The 19,048-nt window shown below is 65.6% G+C and overlaps 5 protein-coding genes across 5 annotated transcripts in view; 3 read left to right on the plus strand and 2 right to left on the minus strand.

Moving 5' to 3' along the window:
• The window catches only part of EMIHUDRAFT_114923 (hypothetical protein), a gene marked incomplete at both ends in the record, with an annotated part of 2,686 nt that extends 801 nt beyond the window's left edge, over positions 1–1,885 (minus strand). The window contains 2 exons of the mRNA XM_005779240.1: positions 876–975; positions 1,430–1,885. Coding sequence (XP_005779297.1) covers positions 876–975; positions 1,430–1,885 — 556 coding nt within the window. The remainder of the gene's footprint in view (positions 1–875; positions 976–1,429) is intronic.
• A 4,571-nt stretch (positions 1,886–6,456) lies between these two features.
• On the plus strand, positions 6,457–8,951 carry EMIHUDRAFT_443352 (hypothetical protein). The gene is made up of 5 exons (XM_005779241.1): positions 6,457–7,235; positions 7,306–7,452; positions 7,720–7,918; positions 8,229–8,381; positions 8,471–8,951. Exons 1-5 carry the CDS (start codon positions 7,032–7,034, stop codon positions 8,794–8,796), a joined length of 1,029 nt encoding a protein of 342 aa, XP_005779298.1. The 5' UTR covers positions 6,457–7,031; the 3' UTR covers positions 8,797–8,951.
• Positions 8,952–9,710: 759 nt separating this feature from the next.
• On the plus strand, positions 9,711–12,031 carry EMIHUDRAFT_236432 (hypothetical protein; the record flags this gene model as incomplete). The annotated part of the gene is made up of 3 exons (XM_005779242.1): positions 9,711–9,941; positions 11,076–11,831; positions 11,954–12,031. 3 exons carry the CDS (start codon positions 9,711–9,713, stop codon positions 12,029–12,031), a joined length of 1,065 nt encoding a protein of 354 aa, XP_005779299.1.
• Positions 12,032–12,169: 138 nt separating this feature from the next.
• On the minus strand, positions 12,170–13,780 carry EMIHUDRAFT_236433 (hypothetical protein; the record flags this gene model as incomplete). Its single annotated transcript, XM_005779243.1, has 1 exon — positions 12,170–13,780. One exon carries the CDS (start codon positions 13,778–13,780, stop codon positions 12,170–12,172), a length of 1,611 nt encoding a protein of 536 aa, XP_005779300.1.
• A 1,836-nt stretch (positions 13,781–15,616) lies between these two features.
• On the plus strand, positions 15,617–16,995 carry EMIHUDRAFT_443353 (hypothetical protein; the record flags this gene model as incomplete). Its single annotated transcript, XM_005779244.1, has 4 exons — positions 15,617–15,639; positions 15,953–16,097; positions 16,172–16,516; positions 16,632–16,995. Coding segments are annotated over exons 2-4 (843 nt in total), but the record flags the coding sequence as incomplete, so codon positions are not given.
• Positions 16,996–19,048: the final 2,053 nt, after the last annotated feature.

The raw sequence follows: 19,048 nt of genomic DNA on the forward strand, positions 1-19,048 counted from the left end.
GAGTCGGACATGGTCCAGGTTCGACTATTAGTTTTTAGGAGGGGGGGGGGGGGATCGAGGGTGGAGGCGGCGATGGCGACGGAGGGAGTGGGGTTGGCGGCGGTGATGGCGACGGAGGATTGGGGGGTTGGCTGGGGAGGCGACGGCGGCGGAGAAGGCGGAGGTGGGCTTGGTGGGGTGGACTGGGCGGTGGAGGGCTGGGAGGAGGCGGCGAGGGTGTTGGTGGAGAGGGGGGTTGGAGATGGGGCTGGGGGGCTGGGTGGCGGTGGGCTCGGAGGAGGCGGAGAAGGCAGCGGAGGCGACGGTGGTGGCGGGCTGGGTGGGGGAGGGGTTGGCGGAGGGGGAGACAGCGGCCTCGGGCTTGAGCAGTCCGCGCAGCGCGAAATGCGGGGAGATAGGAGGAGATATGGGGAGATACGGGGGAGATACGGGGAGTCATGGGCCTCGCGCTTGAAGCCCGCGCAGCGCGAGCTATGGGGAGATATGGGGAGATATGGGGGAGATATGGGGAGATGTGGGGCCTCGGGCTTGAGCAGCCCGCGCAGCGCGAGGGGCGAGTAGTAGACAGCGGTGACTGAGCCGCCTGCCGCCTCGACGGCCTGAATGCGGTGTGTGGCGGGAGTGTGAGTGTGCGTGTGTGTGTGTGTGTGCGTGTGTGTGTCTGTGTGTGTGAGTGTGCGTGCGTGTGTGTGTGTGTGTGTGTGTGTGTGTGTGTGTGTGTGTGTGTGTGGGTGCGTGCGTGCGTGCGTGCGTGCGCCTGCCATGGACGTGGCACGGTGTCGTGTCATGGACGTGCCGTGTCGTGGGCGTGTCGTGGACGTGTCGTGGACGTGTCGTGGACGTGTCGTGGACGTGTCGTGGACGTGCTGCGGCACTCGCCTGGATAGCGGGGGCCGAGAGCTGTTGCGCCTCGACGTGCAGTGGCACCTGCAGCTGCCCGCCGCCCCGGCCGAGCAGCTTGATCCCGGAGACGCCCTAGCGAGCGGAGGCGGCAGCGAGGTCACACGAGGCGGCAGCGAGGTCACACGAGGCGGCAGCGAGGGAGGCGGCGGCGGAGGAAGCAGGGGCGGAGGAGGCGGCGGCGGAGGGAGCAGTGGCGGGGGAGGCGGAGTCGGAGGAGGTGGGGGCGGAGGAGGCGTCTCTTGGGCCGCCAGGCTGGAGGGGGCGGTGGCGGTGGCTGTCAGCGAGGCGGCGCCCTTGCGCCGGGAGGCGGCGGTGGGTGGCGGGGGCTGTCGGGAAGGGGTTCGGGGTGGTCATCATGAATTGGCGGACTGGGTCGCTCGCTGTAGCGTCGGAGCCGTGCGAGAAGCAGATCGCACGTCCACATATCGGCCATGCCTCCCCCGTCCTTCGGCCGTATCTCGGCCGTGTCTCGGCTACCTCTCGCCGCGCGCAGCGTGATGAGGCGGTTGTCGAAGAGCGTCTTGACGGTGATGGGCGCGTCGGCGGCCGGCCGGTCGAGGCGGCCCGAGAGGACCCACGATTGGAGGTCCTGCAGGTTGACGCCGAGGTACTCCCGCTTCAGCCGGTAGAAGCCGCGCTTCGGGATCCGCTTCACGTCGCTCGTCTGGCCTCCGCTCTGCAGGAGGAAGCCCTTGTTGCCCGCGCGCGCCGCCATGCCCTTCATGCCGCGGCCGCTCTTCCGCCCGCGCCCCGACCCGACGCCGCGCCCGACGCGCGTCTTCTTGAGCCTCGCGCCGTAGTTGTCCCGTATCCTGTTGAGCGCGAGCGGCCCCAGCTCGGTCGGCGGCGCGTGCGCGAGCGGCGGCGGCGCGAGCGGCACGGCGGACGAGAGCGAGCGGAGCGACGATGGCCCGGCCCGCCCGAGCGCCGGCGCTCCCACACGGCAGCGCAGCGACGGCAGCGACAAACGTCGGAGGAGCATTTCGAGAGGGGAGAGGCCGTGGTCCGGGTGGGGGGGGGGTCCGGGGGCGTGAGGGTGTGAGCTGTGATCGTGTGTGAGCTCTCTCTGTCCTCTTGCCAACAACAGACCTATCACATCCCGGGGAGGAGTGGTCCGGGTGGGGGGGGGGGGGGGGGGGCGTCTGGGTGGGGGGGGTTGCGAGAGGGCGCTGGCTATTTTTTGTTTGAATCCCGGAGGCCGTTAGAACATGAATTGACGTTCCACGTGCCCGTCCACAGCCACGGACCAACGTGCTAGCCCAGCAGGCCGCTCCCACCGCCGCCCGCGGCGGAGGCAAGGCGGCAAAGGGTGGCAAGGGCGGCGGCAAGGGCGGACCGGTGGCAAGGGTGGTGACCGTGGCGCACCAGACCCGCTTTGCGCCGCCGCCCTCAACGCCCGATACTCGGTTAGAGCCGGCGGAGCGACGGCGGCAAACTAAGGTGCGGCCGCCGGCGACCTCATACGGTGTCGAGCGCCGCAGAGACGGCCCCGAGAGCCGCCACCAGGTGTGCCACGACCGCCGACGCGAGGCTCGTGGCGATGGATGCGCCAGAGCCGCTTTGCGCCGCCGCCCTCAACGCCCGATACTCGATCAGAGCCGGCGGAGCGACGGCGGCAGAGTTGCGGCCACCGGCGACCTTCCCCTCGACCACGCCGCCGACCCGTCGACAAGCACGCGTGGACTGCCATCGAGAAGAAGGAGAAGGAGGGCGGCGCATCCGGAGCCCGCGGGCGCGGCGTGGGCGGGCGCGGGCGCGGGCGGGCGCGCGGGAACCCCGCCAGCGGAGCCGACAATGCCTCTGGCGGCGCTGCAGGCGGCGCGCGGCGCGCCCCTCGCCGGTCTCCCGCACGCTCCTGAGGGCCGAGAGGGCCGAGAGGCGGGGTCGGTGACCCGGGGGCATGGGCGGTGCGGCCCGCGGCGCGCGCGGGCGCGTGGCAGCCCGTGAGTGCCGAGATCGGGTCCGTACTTCGACGTAGCATGGGCCCCCGGAGGCCCATCTACAGTAGCGGCGAAGTGAGCGTGTTTGTGGTGTTGGTGTGACGTCTGAGCTTGGATCTGTGACTAAAGCCGCTTACCACTGATGGATCCCCACCCGAATAACACACAGTGAGCGCCCCAGCACTTCACTACGCCCTCCGCGCGAAATCGCTAGTGGTGCTTTGTGGCAGCACATTGATCATTGTGCTTTGTGGCAGCACGGGTGCGGTGCCCGAGACCGTCGACCCTATCCAGTAGGTAGGTAGAAAGGTGAAGAACAGCCAGGCTCGGACTGGACACCAACGCGGTATGGGTGGACGCAAGACAGATGCCCCGCAAAGAGTGGGGCTCAATGAGCCCCGCGCCTCACTAGGGCTCACCGGGCTGCTCTAGCGCGCCCCTCGGCCGCGCAGGCGCCCTCTCGGGTGCCCCTGGGGCGCTGCATCGCTATCGACATGCCGCTGTGTGGCGCGCGATGCAAACCAGAGGCAGCGGCTTGAGCGCGACGCTCGACTCGGCCCCGTCGCGCGACCTCTCGGCGCGCTGTACACACGGGCCGCCTTTGCGAGGTGTGCCGCGGCCGTGGTGGTTACCTACTCCGCCTACACGCGCAGATCGACCAACGCTCGAGTCGACAGTCGCTCGGCCTAACCTGCTTTGCTCTTGCAGCAGCAGGATCGCTTGTCTCTCGCTGCGCGCCTCCGCTGCCTTCGCGCAAGCAATCGTACCAAGGTGAGCAATCGAGAATAGCTAGCATATCCCGCCCGTAGCGACACACTTCGGTGCCGCTCAGCGAGCACTCGGTCGCCACGACGAACACTGACTGACCCACATGGACATCGGTCCTGTGGTGGGCGAACTCTCCGGGGGAGTTTGCGGTGACGGTGGCGAGCTGGCCTCTGTAGGAAGGCTGTCGAGATACCTCTTGAGCCCTGGCATGGCCTTATCAATTGTTTGCTCGGCTCTCTTCTTTGCTCTGGCGATTCTCCCCATCGCGCTGCGAGAGCCGTCGGCGGGCATTTCGTCCGGATTAGTTTGTCTCCTTTTCTTCTGCGACAGTCCGCCGACTCGAACGAGCCAGTTCCTGGTCGTAGATCATCTCCTCCCGAGTCGCGGCATGTGCTCAGCAAAGGTATGGGATGAACCCCGCCCGACCGGCGCGGGACCCTATCGGAGCCCCGCGTTCCTCATATCCATTGAGCCCCACGTTGTGGACGGCGAGCTCCCTACTGCTGACAACAAACACCGGCAAGGCCTTCGATGTCCGTGTCGACGGTACGTACGCCACCGCCCTCTCCTCCGACACCCTCCAAGACGAGCTCCAGCGAAAGCTCGGCCTTTGGCTCTCCGCGGCGCTTCCCACCCTTCGGGTCGCGCTCGAGCGGGGCATGCCAGTCGATTTCTTCGGCGACTACCTTTACAACAAGGCCCACCACCGGCGGCCCCACGACGGCGTCCTCGCCGCCTGGGCGGACGCGATGCGCGCCCCGGCCAACGCGCCGGTCGTGCACGGCGACAAGGAGAAACCAGAGCTCACCCGGCAGTACAACGAGGGGTACAAGGTCGACCTCGCGGAACCCCATGCGGGACCGGGAGGATGCGATGACGTGAATGAAATCAAGCTCTGGACGCCCCTCCTCAAGACCTCCTCGCCGGGCGTTGGCAACGCCTCGAGTGGCGGCACGCCCGCCTCCGTTGGCCACTCCTACGCCTTCGGCAACACCGAAGAAAAGGCCCGCCGCCTAAACATGGGCTGCAAGGCGCGCGGGCAGCCCGGCCAACCCTTCGACCACAAGACCGGCCACGGCTACGTCAAGGCGCATCGCGGTTTCTACCACGACGCGATCTTTGTCAAGCGCAACAACTTCAACCTGCTGCTCCACGAGAGACGTTCGGCGGCGGCTTCTCGCCCACCGCCGTTCTCAAGCTGCGCCGCCTCGCGCGCAAAGTCGCGCGCGGCAGCGTTGACCGCACGGCCTACTCGCCCAAGTACTCGCTCTCTTTTATGTCCCACCATGCAGAGCGCATCTCTCTCTCTGTTGTGCGAGGCGTGAACCGCGCCATTCGCTCTCACCTGGCAACCCTGTCTGCACGTCTCGCGCGCGCGTGAACAGGGCTCCAGGCCCCAAATTACGTGTGAGTGTTAGAGTTGTTTGGTATTGCTAAAAATCTCTCACTGCTGATCACCCGAGCATGACGGGGATGCATGAATGGGGTGGGAAGAATTCTTTAAATGCAAGCCTCGTATGGGAAGAATTCTACGAATACAAGCCCCTCTCACAGCAGACTGGCACGAACTAGCACCACAAAAGGCACAGCAGACAACGGCCCCTTATGGGCCGTCGAAGAGGCCGTCATACCGCTATGGGAAGTTGGGAAGAAACGAGTTGCGACCGCAGTGGTGTCGGTGCGGGCGCGCAGCCGCGCCATTCCAGTCCCGTGCCCAGTGTCCGAATGCAGTTCTACGTCGTCGACGAGGAGGGCGCGGAGCAGGGCCCGTACTCGGAGGAGCAGGTCCACGCGATGATCCACGACGGGCTTGTGAGCCACGACGTTCTCGCGCGACTCGCCTCTGGCGCGATGCGCTTCCAGCGGCTGGGCGCGCTGCTCAAGCGGCAAGCGGACGCGGCTGGGACGCGCGTCGACAGCCATGCGGCGCGCGCTGCTGCGGAGCGTGCCGCGGAGGAGGACGAGGTCCTGCCGGGCGGCGTGAGCGCGGCGGAGGTCGAGTGGTTTTACCAAGACGACGTCGGCGAGGAGAGAGGCCCTCTTTCGACGGCGCAGATTCGCTCGCTCGTGCGGCAGGGGCTGCTCGGGCCGGTGCGGCTCGTGCGGCGCGGCCGACGCGGCGCCTTCCTCGACCTTGGCTCGTGGCCAGAGATCGCCGAGGAGGCCGAACTGGCCCGCCGCCGGCCGAAGCGGCCTGCGGCGGCTGCGGGCGCGGAGGCGGAGGCCACGCGCGGCGGCGGCGGCGGCGGCGGCGGCGGCGGCGGCGGCGGAGAGGGTGGGGCGGGCGCGGGGGAGTCGCCGCGTGAGGGGGGCGAGGAGGGCAACGAGGAGTTGGCGCCGCCCGAGTTCGAGGATGAGGACGGGCTAGAGTGGGTGTACGAGGACGACCGCGGCGGCGTGCAGGGCCCTTTCAGCACGTCCGAGCTGCAAGGCTGGATCCGCGAGGGGTACTTGCAGCCGACGCGGCGCGGCGGGCCCGCTGGCACAGACGCCGCCGAGATGCAGCCGCTCGGACGGTACGCGGAGTTCCTCAGCGTCGTGCCGGAGGACTGGGAGGAGGACCTGGTCGCTCCTCCGCCGCCGAGCAAGGGGAGCGAGGCGTCGCTCAGCCGAGAGGAGGAGGAGGCGCTGCGTAGGGCGAAGGCGGAGGCGGCGGCGGAGGCGGCGGCGGAGGCGGCGGAGGCGGCGGCGGAGGCGGAGGCGGCGGAGGCGGCAGAGGCGGCGGAGGGGAAGGCAACGGCGGAGGCGGTGGAGGTGGAGGCAGGAGATGCCAAAGCAAGCGCAGCACCGGCGGAGCTGGAGGCGGCGGCGGGAGGGGCTGAGGTGGCGGCTGCCGCGGTCATGCCCGAGGCCTCCGGCGATGCGCCCGCCGCCGCCATTGCAGCCGCCGCCGCCGCCGCCGCCGCCGCCTCCGCCGCAGCAGCCGCAACAACAGCAGCGGCAACAGCGGCAGCAGCAACTTCGGCTGCCGTGCCCACATCTGTGCCCGCGTCGGCCGCTGCCTCGGCGGCGGAGGCGGCGGAGGCGGCGGCGGCGGCGGAGGCGGCGGCGGCAGCGGCGGCGCTGCCCCCTGCTGAAGCCTTGCGCAGGGCTCGGCAGCAGGTGCAGCGCAACCTGCGCGCCAACCAGCCGCTGCCCCTCGCTGCGGCCGACGCGCTCCTCCCCGCGGCCACGCCGCCAAGTGCCGCCCCGGCGGCCGCGGCGGCCGACACGGCTAGTTCGGCGCCGCCCGCCGCCGGCAGAGGTGCGCGGGAGGGGGACGGGCCGAGCTGGGTGTACCTCGACGACGGCGGCGGCGAGCAAGGGCCGTACACGACCGCGAAGCTCCGCTCGTGGCTCTCGCGAGGCTTGCTCGAGGCGAGCCGGCCAGTCTTCCGGCTGCCGCACGGCGCACCGCGCGACAAGGCGGAGAGGCGGCCGATGGAGCAGTGGCCAGAGCTGGCGCCGTACGTCGTGAGGGATGATGACGCGCCGCCGCTTCCCGCGCCGCTTCCCGCGCCGCTTCCCGCGCCGCCGCCCGCGCCGCCGCCGCCGGGTGGCGACACGGCGGCAGCGGCGGCGGGAGAGGCGGCGGGGGCGGGCGGCGGGGGGGAGGAGCCGCGAGGTGGCCTGAGCGCGCACGAGGCGTCGTCGCTGTCGCAGTCTTGCGAGAGACCAGGCGTCCGCGCGGCCGACCGCAGCAAGCTGTGACTAGGCGTCATCGCTGTGGGAGTACTGGGACGACCGCGGGCGCGTGCAGGGCCCCTTCTCCGCGGAGAAGCTGCTCGGCTGGCTCAAGGCGGGCCACATCAAGGCGTCGCGCATGGTCCGCCGCTCGGTCCTCCTCTCGGACCCAAACGAGGCAGCCGCACACGCGCACGCACGCACACACACACGCACACACGCACGCACGCACACACATGCACGCACGCACGCACACACACACACACGCTCACACACGCTCACACGCTCACACACACACACACACACGCACACACACACACACACACACACACACACACACACACACACACACACACACACACTCACACACACACACACACACACACACACAGGCTCGAGAAGCTGGCTCGAGTCGTGTCGAGAAGCTGGCCTTCTCTTCCCTCAGGCCGCCGCGGCACACGCCGGTGGTTCCTTCACGCCACTCCGCGAGACGGAGCCCTTCGCGGCGGCGCTCGCCGCGCCGCGCGCCCTCCCCGCGCCGCCGCCGGTGCTCCCGTCGCTCGACAGAGGCGGCGAGGTGCCGATGTGGCTCTACGTGGACGTGACGGGCGCCGAGCAGGGCACGCTTCACCCTAGAAGCGAGAGTAGGGGAGATGCGGGCGAGATGTGGGGAGATACGGGCGCCGAGCAGGGCACGCTTCACCCTAGAAGCGAGAGTAGGGGAGATGCGGGCGAGATGTGGGGAGATACGGGCGCCGAGCAGGGCACCGCTCACCCTAGAAGCGGACGTATTCGTGTGCTCCAGCCAGCGCTCGAGAGGACACGGACTCGGCTGTTTTCGACCGTCTTCCGCTGCATTCCCTGTGCTCGCACCCCCTCGTACTCACGCGCGCGCTCTAGACACTCTGCACATGACCACATCCCCGCCCCGAGGCTGGCGTACCCACACTGCAGGCCCGTTCACGGCCGCGGCGATGCAGCGGTGGCGCGCGGCGGCGATGCTTCCGCCAGAGACGAAGGTGCGCCACGTCTCTGAGGCGAAGGAGGCGGCGCGGCCGATCAGCAGCGTGCCGCTGCTCGGCGCGCGGCGGCCCCTAGTAGGCCCTAGTAGTCCCAGTCCCTGTAGTGCCCAGTAGGTCCCTAGTAGTGCCCAAGCAGAGCCCTGGTCACCGGCGGGGCGTGTGGTCTGGACGTAGGCGGCGGCGGCGCGGCGGCCGCCGACGGCGGTGCCGGTGCGGCGGGGGGCACAGCGCCGCTGCAGCGGCCGGCGTTTGAGGAGTACTCGGTGGAGGGGCACTTCAACGGCGCGACGGGCCGGTTCGAGGCGGCGCACCGCGCGGGGGACAACTACTGGGACTTCAAGGGCCTCGCGCGGACCGGGGGCGAGCGGATGATGGCGCACTACTTTGACCACGACAAGTGGCAGGAGGAGGCGGCGGAGCGCAAGCGCAAGGCAGAGGCGCAGGCGGGGGGGAGGCGCAAGAAGAGCAACAAGGTCTTCAAGGACGGGCGGTACGTGTAAGGCAGCCCACGGAGTGAGGGCGCGGTGCAGAACACTGAACAACCCACAGAGACGTTTGCGCGACACATGCACACTTTAGAGTGTTTGTATGTGTGTAAGTGACTGACATGCCTTGTTCAACACCCCGTTTACGGTTCAACACCCCGTTTACATGCAGCGCCGCCGAAGCGCAAACAGCCACCACCGACGCGAGACGGAACCGGTTAGAGCGCAGAGGCCAGAGCGGCGCGCGCGCACGCACCCGCGGGGCGCGGTCCGCGGAATGTAATAAAAATGGCGCCGGTGCAGAGAATGCTTCCGCAGTATGCCTTCCTGGGCGTCATTGAGAATTCAGCGGCACTACTCCCAAAGATGCTTGCGGTGCTCGTTGCGAATGCAAGCAACGCATCGTACTTTGGATCGAGTGCCCTAAGGCTTTCGCACCGCAGACGAACACCGGCTGCGTACAAAGAGCACCTCTCCCCCATGGCTAAGGCGGTTCTGAAGCACGAACTTGCCTGCGATAAGCAGTTGGGATGCTGTCGCTGAGAGTTATTAGGTTCACTCTTGGGGCGTCCATTGAGATCTCAACAACACAAACTCATCTAGTAAATAAATAAAAAACGTTGGATAAAAAGGAACAGGTCCCCGCCCGCCGCCCGTGCGATCTTTGTACAGGAGCGCAAGGTGAGCGCAGGTTTCTTTTATTTTCTTCTCGCCTGCGAGGGAGTTTGGTTGTAAAATTCTTCTCGCCATCACAGCTCACTTATTGCCTGGCCCTTGCCGACCATCCCGTCTCACTTTCACTTCGCCCTTGCGCATCATCTCCGATGCGTGGCGGCGCCATGCTCCTGCTCCTCCACTGCGCGCGAGCTGCGGCAGTTGTCAGTTGCGCGCGAGCAGCACCGGGTGCCGGAGAGAGGCCTCACGTCGTCATGCTTCTCACGGATGACGTCGGCCACAACAACGTCGGCTTTTCCGCTCGGCATGCTGCCGCCACAATCCCAGGCACGTACGACTCCTTTGAAGGTACCTGGACCAACTACACTCCCCATCTCGACACTCTCGCTCGCTCGGGGGTGCTCCTCGAACGCCACTACGCCTACTTCACCTGTACGCCGTCGCGGCAGTCCATTCTGAGTGGGCGGCTGCCGACGCAGATGGGCGTGCTGCTGGGAGACCTCGACACCTGGGACGGAGGGACGAACGCATCGTGGGGCTATGAGGGCTTGCCCTTGAACGTCACCACAGTTGGGCACAAGCTCAAGGCGGCTGGTTACAAGACACACTTGGTCGGCAAGGCCGACGGCCTCGGCGTGGCAACGCAGTCCCACGCTGCAACATCTCGTGGTTTTGACACCTTCTTCGGCTTCTACTCGCATTCAAATGGGGCTTACAAGTTTGACACGCCGCGAGACACGGCCGGCCCAGGCCACCCACTGTGCCCGGACGACTGGGGTCCAAAGGCACCGTACGCGATCGACCTGTTCAACGGCTCGAGCAGCGACACTGCATCTGGCCAGCAAGCGTACTGGGCATACGAACGGTACCTCGCGATTTACGACGACTACCCCGATGGGGACCGGCCAAGGGAGGACTTCTTCTCGGACCCCGACCAGAGCGGCTATGAGGAGGTTCTCTTCATGGATCGCGCCGTGGAAATCATCGAGCAGCACGACGCTCTCACGCCGCTCGCACTGTTTTTTTGGAGCCGCGCCGCGCACACTCATCTCGAGCTTCCAGATGAGACCTTCGACTCCGTTGCAGCGGCCTGGTGCGACCACAACCCGGGTTGCAAGGATAAAGACGGCACCTGCATGATCAACCGCAAGCTCGGTCAGACCCTCCTGCATGGCCTTCGGTACGGCCAATGTGCATTGCCAGAGCGGATCGCGCACCTGGGGATGGTGCACATATTCGACGAGCAGGTTGGCCGCCTCGTATCGGCGCTCGGGCAGAAAGGCATGTGGCAGGACACACTGATCATCTACACCAACGACAACGGTGGCGCGATAGGCACGACTGCGGGTGCCAATAACTATCCGCTCCGGGGTGGCAAAGGCGGCGACTTTGATGGAGGCTTCCGCGTGCCAGCCTTTATCTCAGGCGGCTTTGTGCAGCGGACTGTTCTGAGGAAGGGGGCGGGGCGCGTCTCGAGCGTGGTGTCGCACGTCGCCGACTGGTACTCCACGCTCAGCTACCTCGCAGGCGTCGACCCGACGGATGACTCCGTTGGCGTGCAGCCCGTGAGCTCGGTCAACCTCTGGCCTTCCATCGCCTTCCCGACATCGTGCCCGGAGGCGCGATGGGAGCTCCAGCTGTCAACGCAGGCACTACTGGCGCGCAAAGGCGGTGAAGACGATCCAGCCTGGTACAAGCTGATCAGTGGCATGACGTCTTTCGACATGCACATGGGTCCCGAATACCCAAACGCTTCCTGTCCCATTGGGATCGGGGGCAACAGAAGTTCGTGGTTCCCACCGGACTGCCGCCCATGGAACCCCGCCCCCTTTGGGGGAAGGGGTACGTTGCCAAAGGACTGCTCGGAGGGAACAAAGTTGGGGTGCCTCTTCCGCATTTCGGACGATCCGACTGAGCACCGCGACCTGAACGATCCAGGAGCCGGCGGGGACGTGGAGGCGGCCATCAGCGTCGGGATGCGCCGCCGGCTCGACGAGCTCAACAGGGGCTACTTTGAGCCCTGGCGTGGCTGCCACCGCTCCGAGTACTGCAATGCCACCGTCAACTTCTGGAGCAAGGCGGTCGACTTCCCCTTCTCTGGCCCGTTCATCGACGTGGCCGAGTGTAAAGAGTGCGCGAGCACCAGCGCCCACCGGCACCGGACTTGGAACGAGTGCCAGTGTGAGGAGACGATATGGTCCTGCCTTCGCGACAACTTCATGGACGGAAAGCTGTGCCGTTGGGTCGACGGTGGCTGCACGCTCTCAAAGGAGGCAGCCCGCTTCACCTACCCGGAGCGCTTGCTCGCGGAGAGGGACATGCTGCCAGACGCGGAGCACAACTACTTTTACAGGCGCAAGATCCGGGAGGCCGCGGTATGAAAAGGGTTAAGATTGAGAGAGAGAGAGAAGGGGGGGGAGGGAGGGAGAGAGAGAGAGAGAGAGAGGCGTCTTTCTGTGACCCACCCACCTCTCTCCCTTGTGTTTTGTCTGGGGAGGGGTTTCTCGATTCTCCTGCGTACCCGTTCTACCAGAGAATGATCGGCGATCATAATGCGGCGTGCGGCGGCACGTAACCGGTAACGGCCGCCCGCCCGCGCCCCGGCACCGCGGGCGCGGGGAGTTGTTGAGGGCAGGCACATGCGACTACGTGTTCGTGTAGTTCTGTGACGTAACGTGTGCAACATGGTCTACAACACACTCGCACATACCTTTCACGTGGGCGGCGATCTGGTGGCGGACGGCCGGCGTGATTGCGTAAAGTAGGTTCTGATGGCTTGGGCGAAGTCCCCCGAGAGGCGGCGGACGCCCACCGTCGGGCGGACAGAGCCGGTGAGGGCGGGCATGAGCACCGCGCGCAGCATGCGCTCAAAGGCCAAGTGGCTGCCGCAGCCGGAGGCGATCACCTCGAGCAGATGGTCGCGCTCGGCGTGGTCGAAGCACGTGGCGTCGCGCAGCGCGAAAGCCTTGACCTTCTCGATCACCTCGGCCTTCGCGCCGCGCCCCCCCTGATCTGCCTCGAGACCCGCCGTGTCCTCCGCGCCTGCCGCCGGGACGCCGCGCCCGATGGGCAGCACGACGAGGGCGGAGTGGTCGGCTCCCATGCGCGTGAAGGTCAGGAGCTCGAGCAGAGTCCACAGCCGGTCGAGGTACGTCGGGCCGAGGAGGCACACAAGACGTGCACAGCCGGCGAGGTTGACGGGAAGCGAGGCGAGGCCCTGCGAGAGGTTGCCCTGGTTGAGCGAGAACTTGTCCACCCACAGCAGCGGCGTGCGGCCGAATCTGGCCGTGAAGGCTTCGGCCCACGTGCGCAGAGCGCAGAACTTGGCGTCGCCGTCGTCGGACCACGAGTGCGAGACGAAGGCATCGCACTCCCCGAGCGCCACGCGCCTCGTGCGCGCCCCCCTGCGCGCCGTCGCTGGTCCTCCGTGGGTCTGGCTGCTGGCAAAGTCGTCCGCGCGAAGCTCGGAGAAGTCGACGACGCGAAAGTTCAGGCTCGCCGACTGGAGCGCGGCCTCGGCAGTGATGCCGCCGGTCATGCTGGCCACCATAGCTGCAGCGCGCGACTGGTCGTCGAAGTGGAGGTGCTCGAAGAGGAGGGCGTGCATCCGCCGCCGGCTCGACGGGCGGAAGGCGAGCAGGAGGAGCAGCGCGCACGAGCCGGCGAAGAGGTTGGCCGCGGCGCCGAGATAGTCGACGCCCTCGACGAGCGCCACCACGCCCAGCGGCAAGGTGTTGGCTGCAAACAAGAGACAAATCAGCCGCGCCGCCGCCCAAAGGCGACGCAGTCGGACACTAGGCTGCATCGCCCACGTGCCGTCGCGCCTGCGCACCGCGGGCAGCACCAAGGCGGAGCAGGTGATACCCGTGACCGCGTACGCGACAGTTGAGTAAACTTGCATGGCACAGCCATCAGCAGTCGCTGATGTGTAATCCGCAGCGCAGACAACGGATAGCGGAGGGTCCAGGGTGTAGGTGAAGGCGAAGGCGCCAAGCGGTGCCGAGATCGCCATAATGCCAGCGACGACGATCTGGCTCTTTTGGTACGAGGGCAGTAAACCAAGGAGCGCAATGAGGATGCCGCTCAGCCAAAAGGGCTGAGCAAAATTGGCGGCTTTGTACGGCACGCCGATCAGACCGCCGGAGATGAGGACGATGTCGAAGACAATCGCCACAAAAAAGAGGGCGAGTCCGGCGAAAAAGAAGGAGAGGCTGGCGCGCGCCTGCACCTTCGCTCCCTCCTTTCGCGCCTGGTTCAAGTTTTGTGCGAGCCGGAGGAATCTTGTGTCGGACTCGGAGCGCTCCAGCGTGGGAGGAGCGATCATGCCATCGTTTGGCGTCTCGGAGCCGAATTGCACTAAGCGGCTGCTAGGCGTCTCGGAGCCGAATTGATAAGTGGCGGCCTCACTGGCGGCGGCTCTGGCTGAGTGAGGTTGAGCCGCTTTGCGGCGGCGCGCGATCGGTTTTTCTCTCTAACACAGGTGTATATTATTTTTGCTTGGGCGGACAGCATGATGAAATTCTGGAAAAACCTGACCGGCCCCTGCCCTGCCCCTACCTACCTACCTACCTACCTACCCTACTTATGGGAAACTAAAAAAGAAATCACTGGCGGGGTGAAGGTGGGGTACTATACAAACTAGAGTGATGGTTGGTGGTACTCTCCTGCATCCACAGTCCTTCTTGTGACATGGGAGGCCACTCTCAAGCCGTACAAGCATCAGATCACCCATTTGGGGAGGGTTGACATCGTGATTTCCGCGGAAAATTTCTTTTTCTGCTGTGAAAATTCCGGCGTGAGGAGAGGGAAAACCCCGACGGGAGGGCCCAGACCTACCCTACCTACCCCGTCATGCTGTCCGCCCAAGCAAAAATAAAATACACCTGTCTAACACAGATTTTTGAAAGGAAGAATTTAAACAAAACAACTCTGAAAGGAAGAATTTCAGATTACCCGGAATCTGAAAATGTTTTTTTCAGATTACTCGGCGAGCACAGATTACTCGGAATCGAACAAAATTTTAGGATTGTAGATTACTCGGTCGAACAAATATTTCCTCACAGATTACTAGATCGATGGCGAGGCCTCGGCATCGGCCGTACCGCGTGCTCCTAAGCAGTACATGTGCCGCAAATGTGGCCAGCCGCGAAGGGGGTGCGGGTGCAAGAATGCAGCGTATGCAGGAGGGCGGCGTGCACCTGCCATACCAGCCGGCGGCGAGTAGTAGTATGTGCTGATACCTGTGTACAGAACATCAGGTCGCATGTCGTCAACGTGTAGTGTTTGTTTTGTTGTATCGACTGCGTTTCAACTCCCGTCAGCCGTCGGTCGCGCGCATCCGCATGTAGCGAGATGGGAAAGCGGGTGTAGACGCGGCGTTGGTGCACAGGGCGGCGAGACGTTGACTAATTTTTAGCAATACCAAACAACTCTAACACTCACACGTAATTTGGGGCCTGGAGCCCTGTTCACGCGCTGTTTGAGACGTTGTGACAGCAGCGTTTCGTGCGAAGGGCGAGGAGTCCGTGTAGTGGTTGCGCACGTTGGAGGGGGGCGTTCGGCGGCGGCTTTTCCACAGCCAGATGTTTACTCGGGCGACGGAAAATGTCTAACTACTCGGTTTTTTCAGTTTACTCCGGCTGGCCCCGAGTAAACTGCGACGGAAAGAAATGTGAATGTGGTCCCCTCTGTTTTTTTCAGTTTACTCGGGGCCCCGACGCCCCGAGTAAACTGCGACGGAAAAAATGTCGAAATGTCGTCCCGAGTAATCTAGAAGCGCACCCAGCGGGCCGGATGATCGGGATCGGGTTGCGGGCAAGAAAGCCCTAGCCCCGGGGGTGCGCGTTCGCAGGGCAAGGGCCTTAAAGTAAACACGGGTCTCCGAGGGTTAGCCCCGCGTACCGGGTTTCCCCTTAACTGCAGGACGCCCCCTCCACTCGGAGAGAAAAGGATTTTGTGTTTTTGTTTAGATCGTCGAGAAACATGTGAAGTCTGAAGAAGTCAGGCTCGGACTGGACACCAACGCGGTATGGGTGGACGCGAGACAGATGACGACGACACGCTCGAGCGAAACTCACAAGCACCGGCGTGAAGAAGAAAACCCCGAGCCAGGGGGTTATGCAATGATATCGCAAAACAGCAGGCAAGAACACGGCGAGCTCTCAAGAGCACGGCCATCAGAAGGCATCGCCGCCCATCGCGGCACGCCCCGCTCTCCGCCCAGCCGCGTGCACTCGCCCACCGCACCGGGCGAGCTCCCACTCCGACCCCCCAAATCAAACCCCGCCGCCCCATCACCGACGCCTCACCGACGCTCGCGCGGCCGCGCCCCCCCGTCCCAAGTTTGGCAAGCCTCCAAACCGCCGGGCAAGCCTAACGCGTCTTCGCCTACAGCCGCCTCGACCCCGCCTCCAGCCCCCTCGCCCCCGTTGCCGCCCCCGCCCCCGCCGCTGCTCGAGACACTATTCTCACTCCCCCGCCGCCCCGCCCCGCGCAGATTCCTCCGATGATGTACCGCGTCCTCCTCGCGCTCCTCGCCGGCAAGGCGGCGGGATTCTCCTCGATGCCCGACCCCGGCTGCACGGCGCTGGGCCCCCAGACGGATGCTTTCCCCGGCATCGGTGTGCATTTTTCGCCCGCCGGTGTGCTGCACGGACCCCCGCAGCTGCTGGATGGCGCGCATGCCTAAGAGGGGGCTCGCGTTCCTGATCCATAGGCCAAGAATCGTGGGCCGGAAATTTCGGACCAGACACGCCTTGCGGCCCCTACTGCACCGCCGAGTTCACCATGAACACCATCACCACCGCCGCGCCTGGAAGTGGCGTCACCGACGTAGACCTCTTCATGTCGCTCGCTCACAACCCCGTCCTCGCAGCCATCGCCGAAGCCTTCAATCTCACTGCCGGCATCACCTACACTACCGGTTGCGCGAGTGGACCAGGGGACGGACCAGCAGGCGGCTTCCCGGGGGCGCTTTGCGGCGGCGTCGGCGCCGACCGCTACGGCTGGTGGAGCGAGATTTGCCGCGAGGCGGTGGGCTGTGCGGCTTGCCACGAGTGCTGTGCGCCTTCGCCCCCCCTCCCCCCTCCCCCCCAGTGCCCGCGCTTCTGCAGCGCCCGCGCGCGCACGCACAAGCGCACACGCGCCTCTCAACCCCCCTCCCCTCTCCGTCGCAGTCTTCCCGGATGGCTACCCGTCGGAGTGCATGCAGACCCGCGGCGGCGATCCGTACACGAATTTCACGCCGCGCGCAATCTTTGACTACATGCCCACGTTGGAAGCCTCCGAGGCCTGGATTGACCAAACCGGCTTTGGGGCCTGCAGTGAGGCTTGCGCCGAGCGACCGGGCGAGATGATCACCGTCTACGGACCAGGCCCCTGCCCTGAGGGAGTCTCGCCCTACCTCTGCTACTCCGAGAACCCGTGGATTGGGGCCTCGTTCCCCAACACGACCTCGTTCCCCACTGAGATCCTCGCGTGCTCCGACGATTACGCGGGCGCCATCCTCGGCTGGGGCGACGGCAACATCGATCACTACGGTGCGACTCCTCCTCCTCCCCCTCCGTCCCTGCCCACACTCACAGACTCCTCTTGTTCCGCCTAGGCTGGGGCGACCCCGAAGGAGTCGCCGCCGTCGGTTGCCAGCCATGCTCCGACTGCTGTGCGCCTCGCCCCCCCCCCCCCCCCAAAACCCTGTGCATTTGGACTAAAACCCACCTCACACCACCTTTTCCTCCTGTGCCGCAGTCTTCCCGCAGGGGTACCCAACCCGGGGCAACGCCACGGCCGGGGAGCCGCCCATGATTCCCTACGGACCCGGCTACGACTCCTGGCCCTTCAAGGGCGCGGCGTGGTCGGGCCCGGCTGGGTACACCGAGTGGTGCAGCCCGTTCTCGAACCAGTTCAAGCCGTGCGACGGAAGCTCGCCGCCGGAACCCCCCGACATCGAGGTTTCTGGGGGGGGGCGCCGCAAGCTGGCGGAAACCAAGACCGGCCCCAAGATGAGCGACCAGCTCGCCGCCACGGCCGCCAAGTTCAGCGCCATCTTCGGCAACGGCAAGAAGTGAGCGATGGTCGCTAGGCCAGCCACTCCTGGCTGTGGACCGGGAGGCGTCCGCGGGGCGTTCCTGAGGTCTTTTTGGCCCTCCTCACCTGCACACTGCCTGCACACTTGGGCCCCTTTGCTGCCCCCCTCCCGGTTTTAGCCCCCCCCCCCCCCCCTCTTATGTTGCGAGGAGGCCGATAAGGCCGAGATGTGGTGCCCGCAAGGCCTGCGTGAGATTGCTTCTTTCTCCCCGCGGGTGGGGAACCCACGCCACGCCCTCGCCGCCTTCGTCTCTCGCCCCCTGCGCTCAGCAAGCAAGCGGCCCGGCGCGCCCCCAACGTACTGAGGAAGACACCAAGCCTCTCGGTGTGGCGGAGCGCGGCGCGTTGAGTTGATTGTGACGCTGTGGCTAGTTCCAATTTTTACCCTGAGTTCCCTGACGACCCACGCTATCGCTAATCTTGTTCTTGAAAACGTTCAACGGAGCTCCGTGTTGCTCCCAACTCCCAAGCGCCCTCCCGCTCCCCCGGCCCCGCGCTCCCAGGCGAGGTGGAGCTGGACCCTGGTCCCTGGACCCTGCGCGCTGCGGCCACATCCCACATGGCCGATGATCCTACTTCACCTAGTATTATGAGAGGACAGAGGTCATCTGGCTACCGCGAGAGCGACCCAACTCGTCGACATCGTCCGATGATGGTGCCTCAAAGTCAGATCACAGATGGAACGGTGTCCGGAGGCTGTCTGTACGACTTTAGGCTCTACGTACGGCTTTAGTAGCCGGCGGTGGCCGTGACATGTGGTTCCACCACCCCTCATAGGCCTCTAGCCTCTGATCGCCACCGTTCCCAGGCTGCCTAATGGGATGGAAAGGAAGGCTGGGCGAGCGTATAGAAGCGTGCTCGACCTTGTCGACGTGGCAGCCTGCACGGCAGCGCTGGCGGGCGCGATGAGCGTCGTGCCACCTGACCCGACGGGTGCAGGCGTCGTACCGAGCGCGACGAGACCGTGTCCTGATGTGCTCTGCACGGGTGAGTCACGTCGGCGTCAAAGGAGCGACGTGCGCCCTGTCAGAGCTTGATCTCCGATCTCAGGCTAGTGCCATTTCACTCTGACACGCTAATCTTGAAAACGTCTCCAACGGAGCTCCGTGTTGCTTCCAGCGCCCTCCCCCGCGCTCCCTGCGGCCATGGCCGATGCTCCTAGTATGAGAGGTCATCTGGCTACCGCGAGAGCGACCCAACTCGTCGACATCGTCCGATGATGGTGCCGCAAAGTCAGCCTTCGGAGGCTATCGTGGGGTCGAGCCGGCAGTAGCCGTGACATGTGGTTCCACCACCCCTCGTAGGCTTTGCCTCTGACCGCCACCATTCCCAGGCTGCCTAATGGGATGGAAAGGAAGGCTCGGCGAGCGTATGAAGCGTTCTCGACCTCGTCGTGGCAACCTGCACGGCAGCGCTGGCGGGCGCGATGAGCGTCGTGCCACCTGGAGCCGAGACGGGTCGCAGGCGTCGTACCGAGCGCGTCGAGACCGTGTCCTGATGTGCTCTG

The sequence above is a fragment of the Emiliania huxleyi genome, assembly GCF_000372725.1.
Source record: "Emiliania huxleyi CCMP1516 unplaced genomic scaffold EMIHUscaffold_234, whole genome shotgun sequence".
In the NCBI taxonomy this organism is placed as follows: domain Eukaryota; phylum Haptophyta; order Isochrysidales; family Noelaerhabdaceae; genus Emiliania; species Emiliania huxleyi.

Coding starts and splice junctions, on each gene's coding strand:
- EMIHUDRAFT_443352 (XM_005779241.1), top strand. CDS start 7,032: ATGGAGCAGTGGCCAGAGCTGGCGCCGTACGTCGTGAGGGATGATGAC. Junction 7,453..7,719: donor TCCTCTCGGACCCAAACGAG/GCAGCCGCACAC, acceptor CTCTTCCCTCAG/GCCGCCGCGGCACACGCCGG. Junction 8,382..8,470: donor GCGGCCCCTAGTAGGCCCTA/GTAGTCCCAGTC, acceptor GTCTGGACGTAG/GCGGCGGCGGCGCGGCGGCC.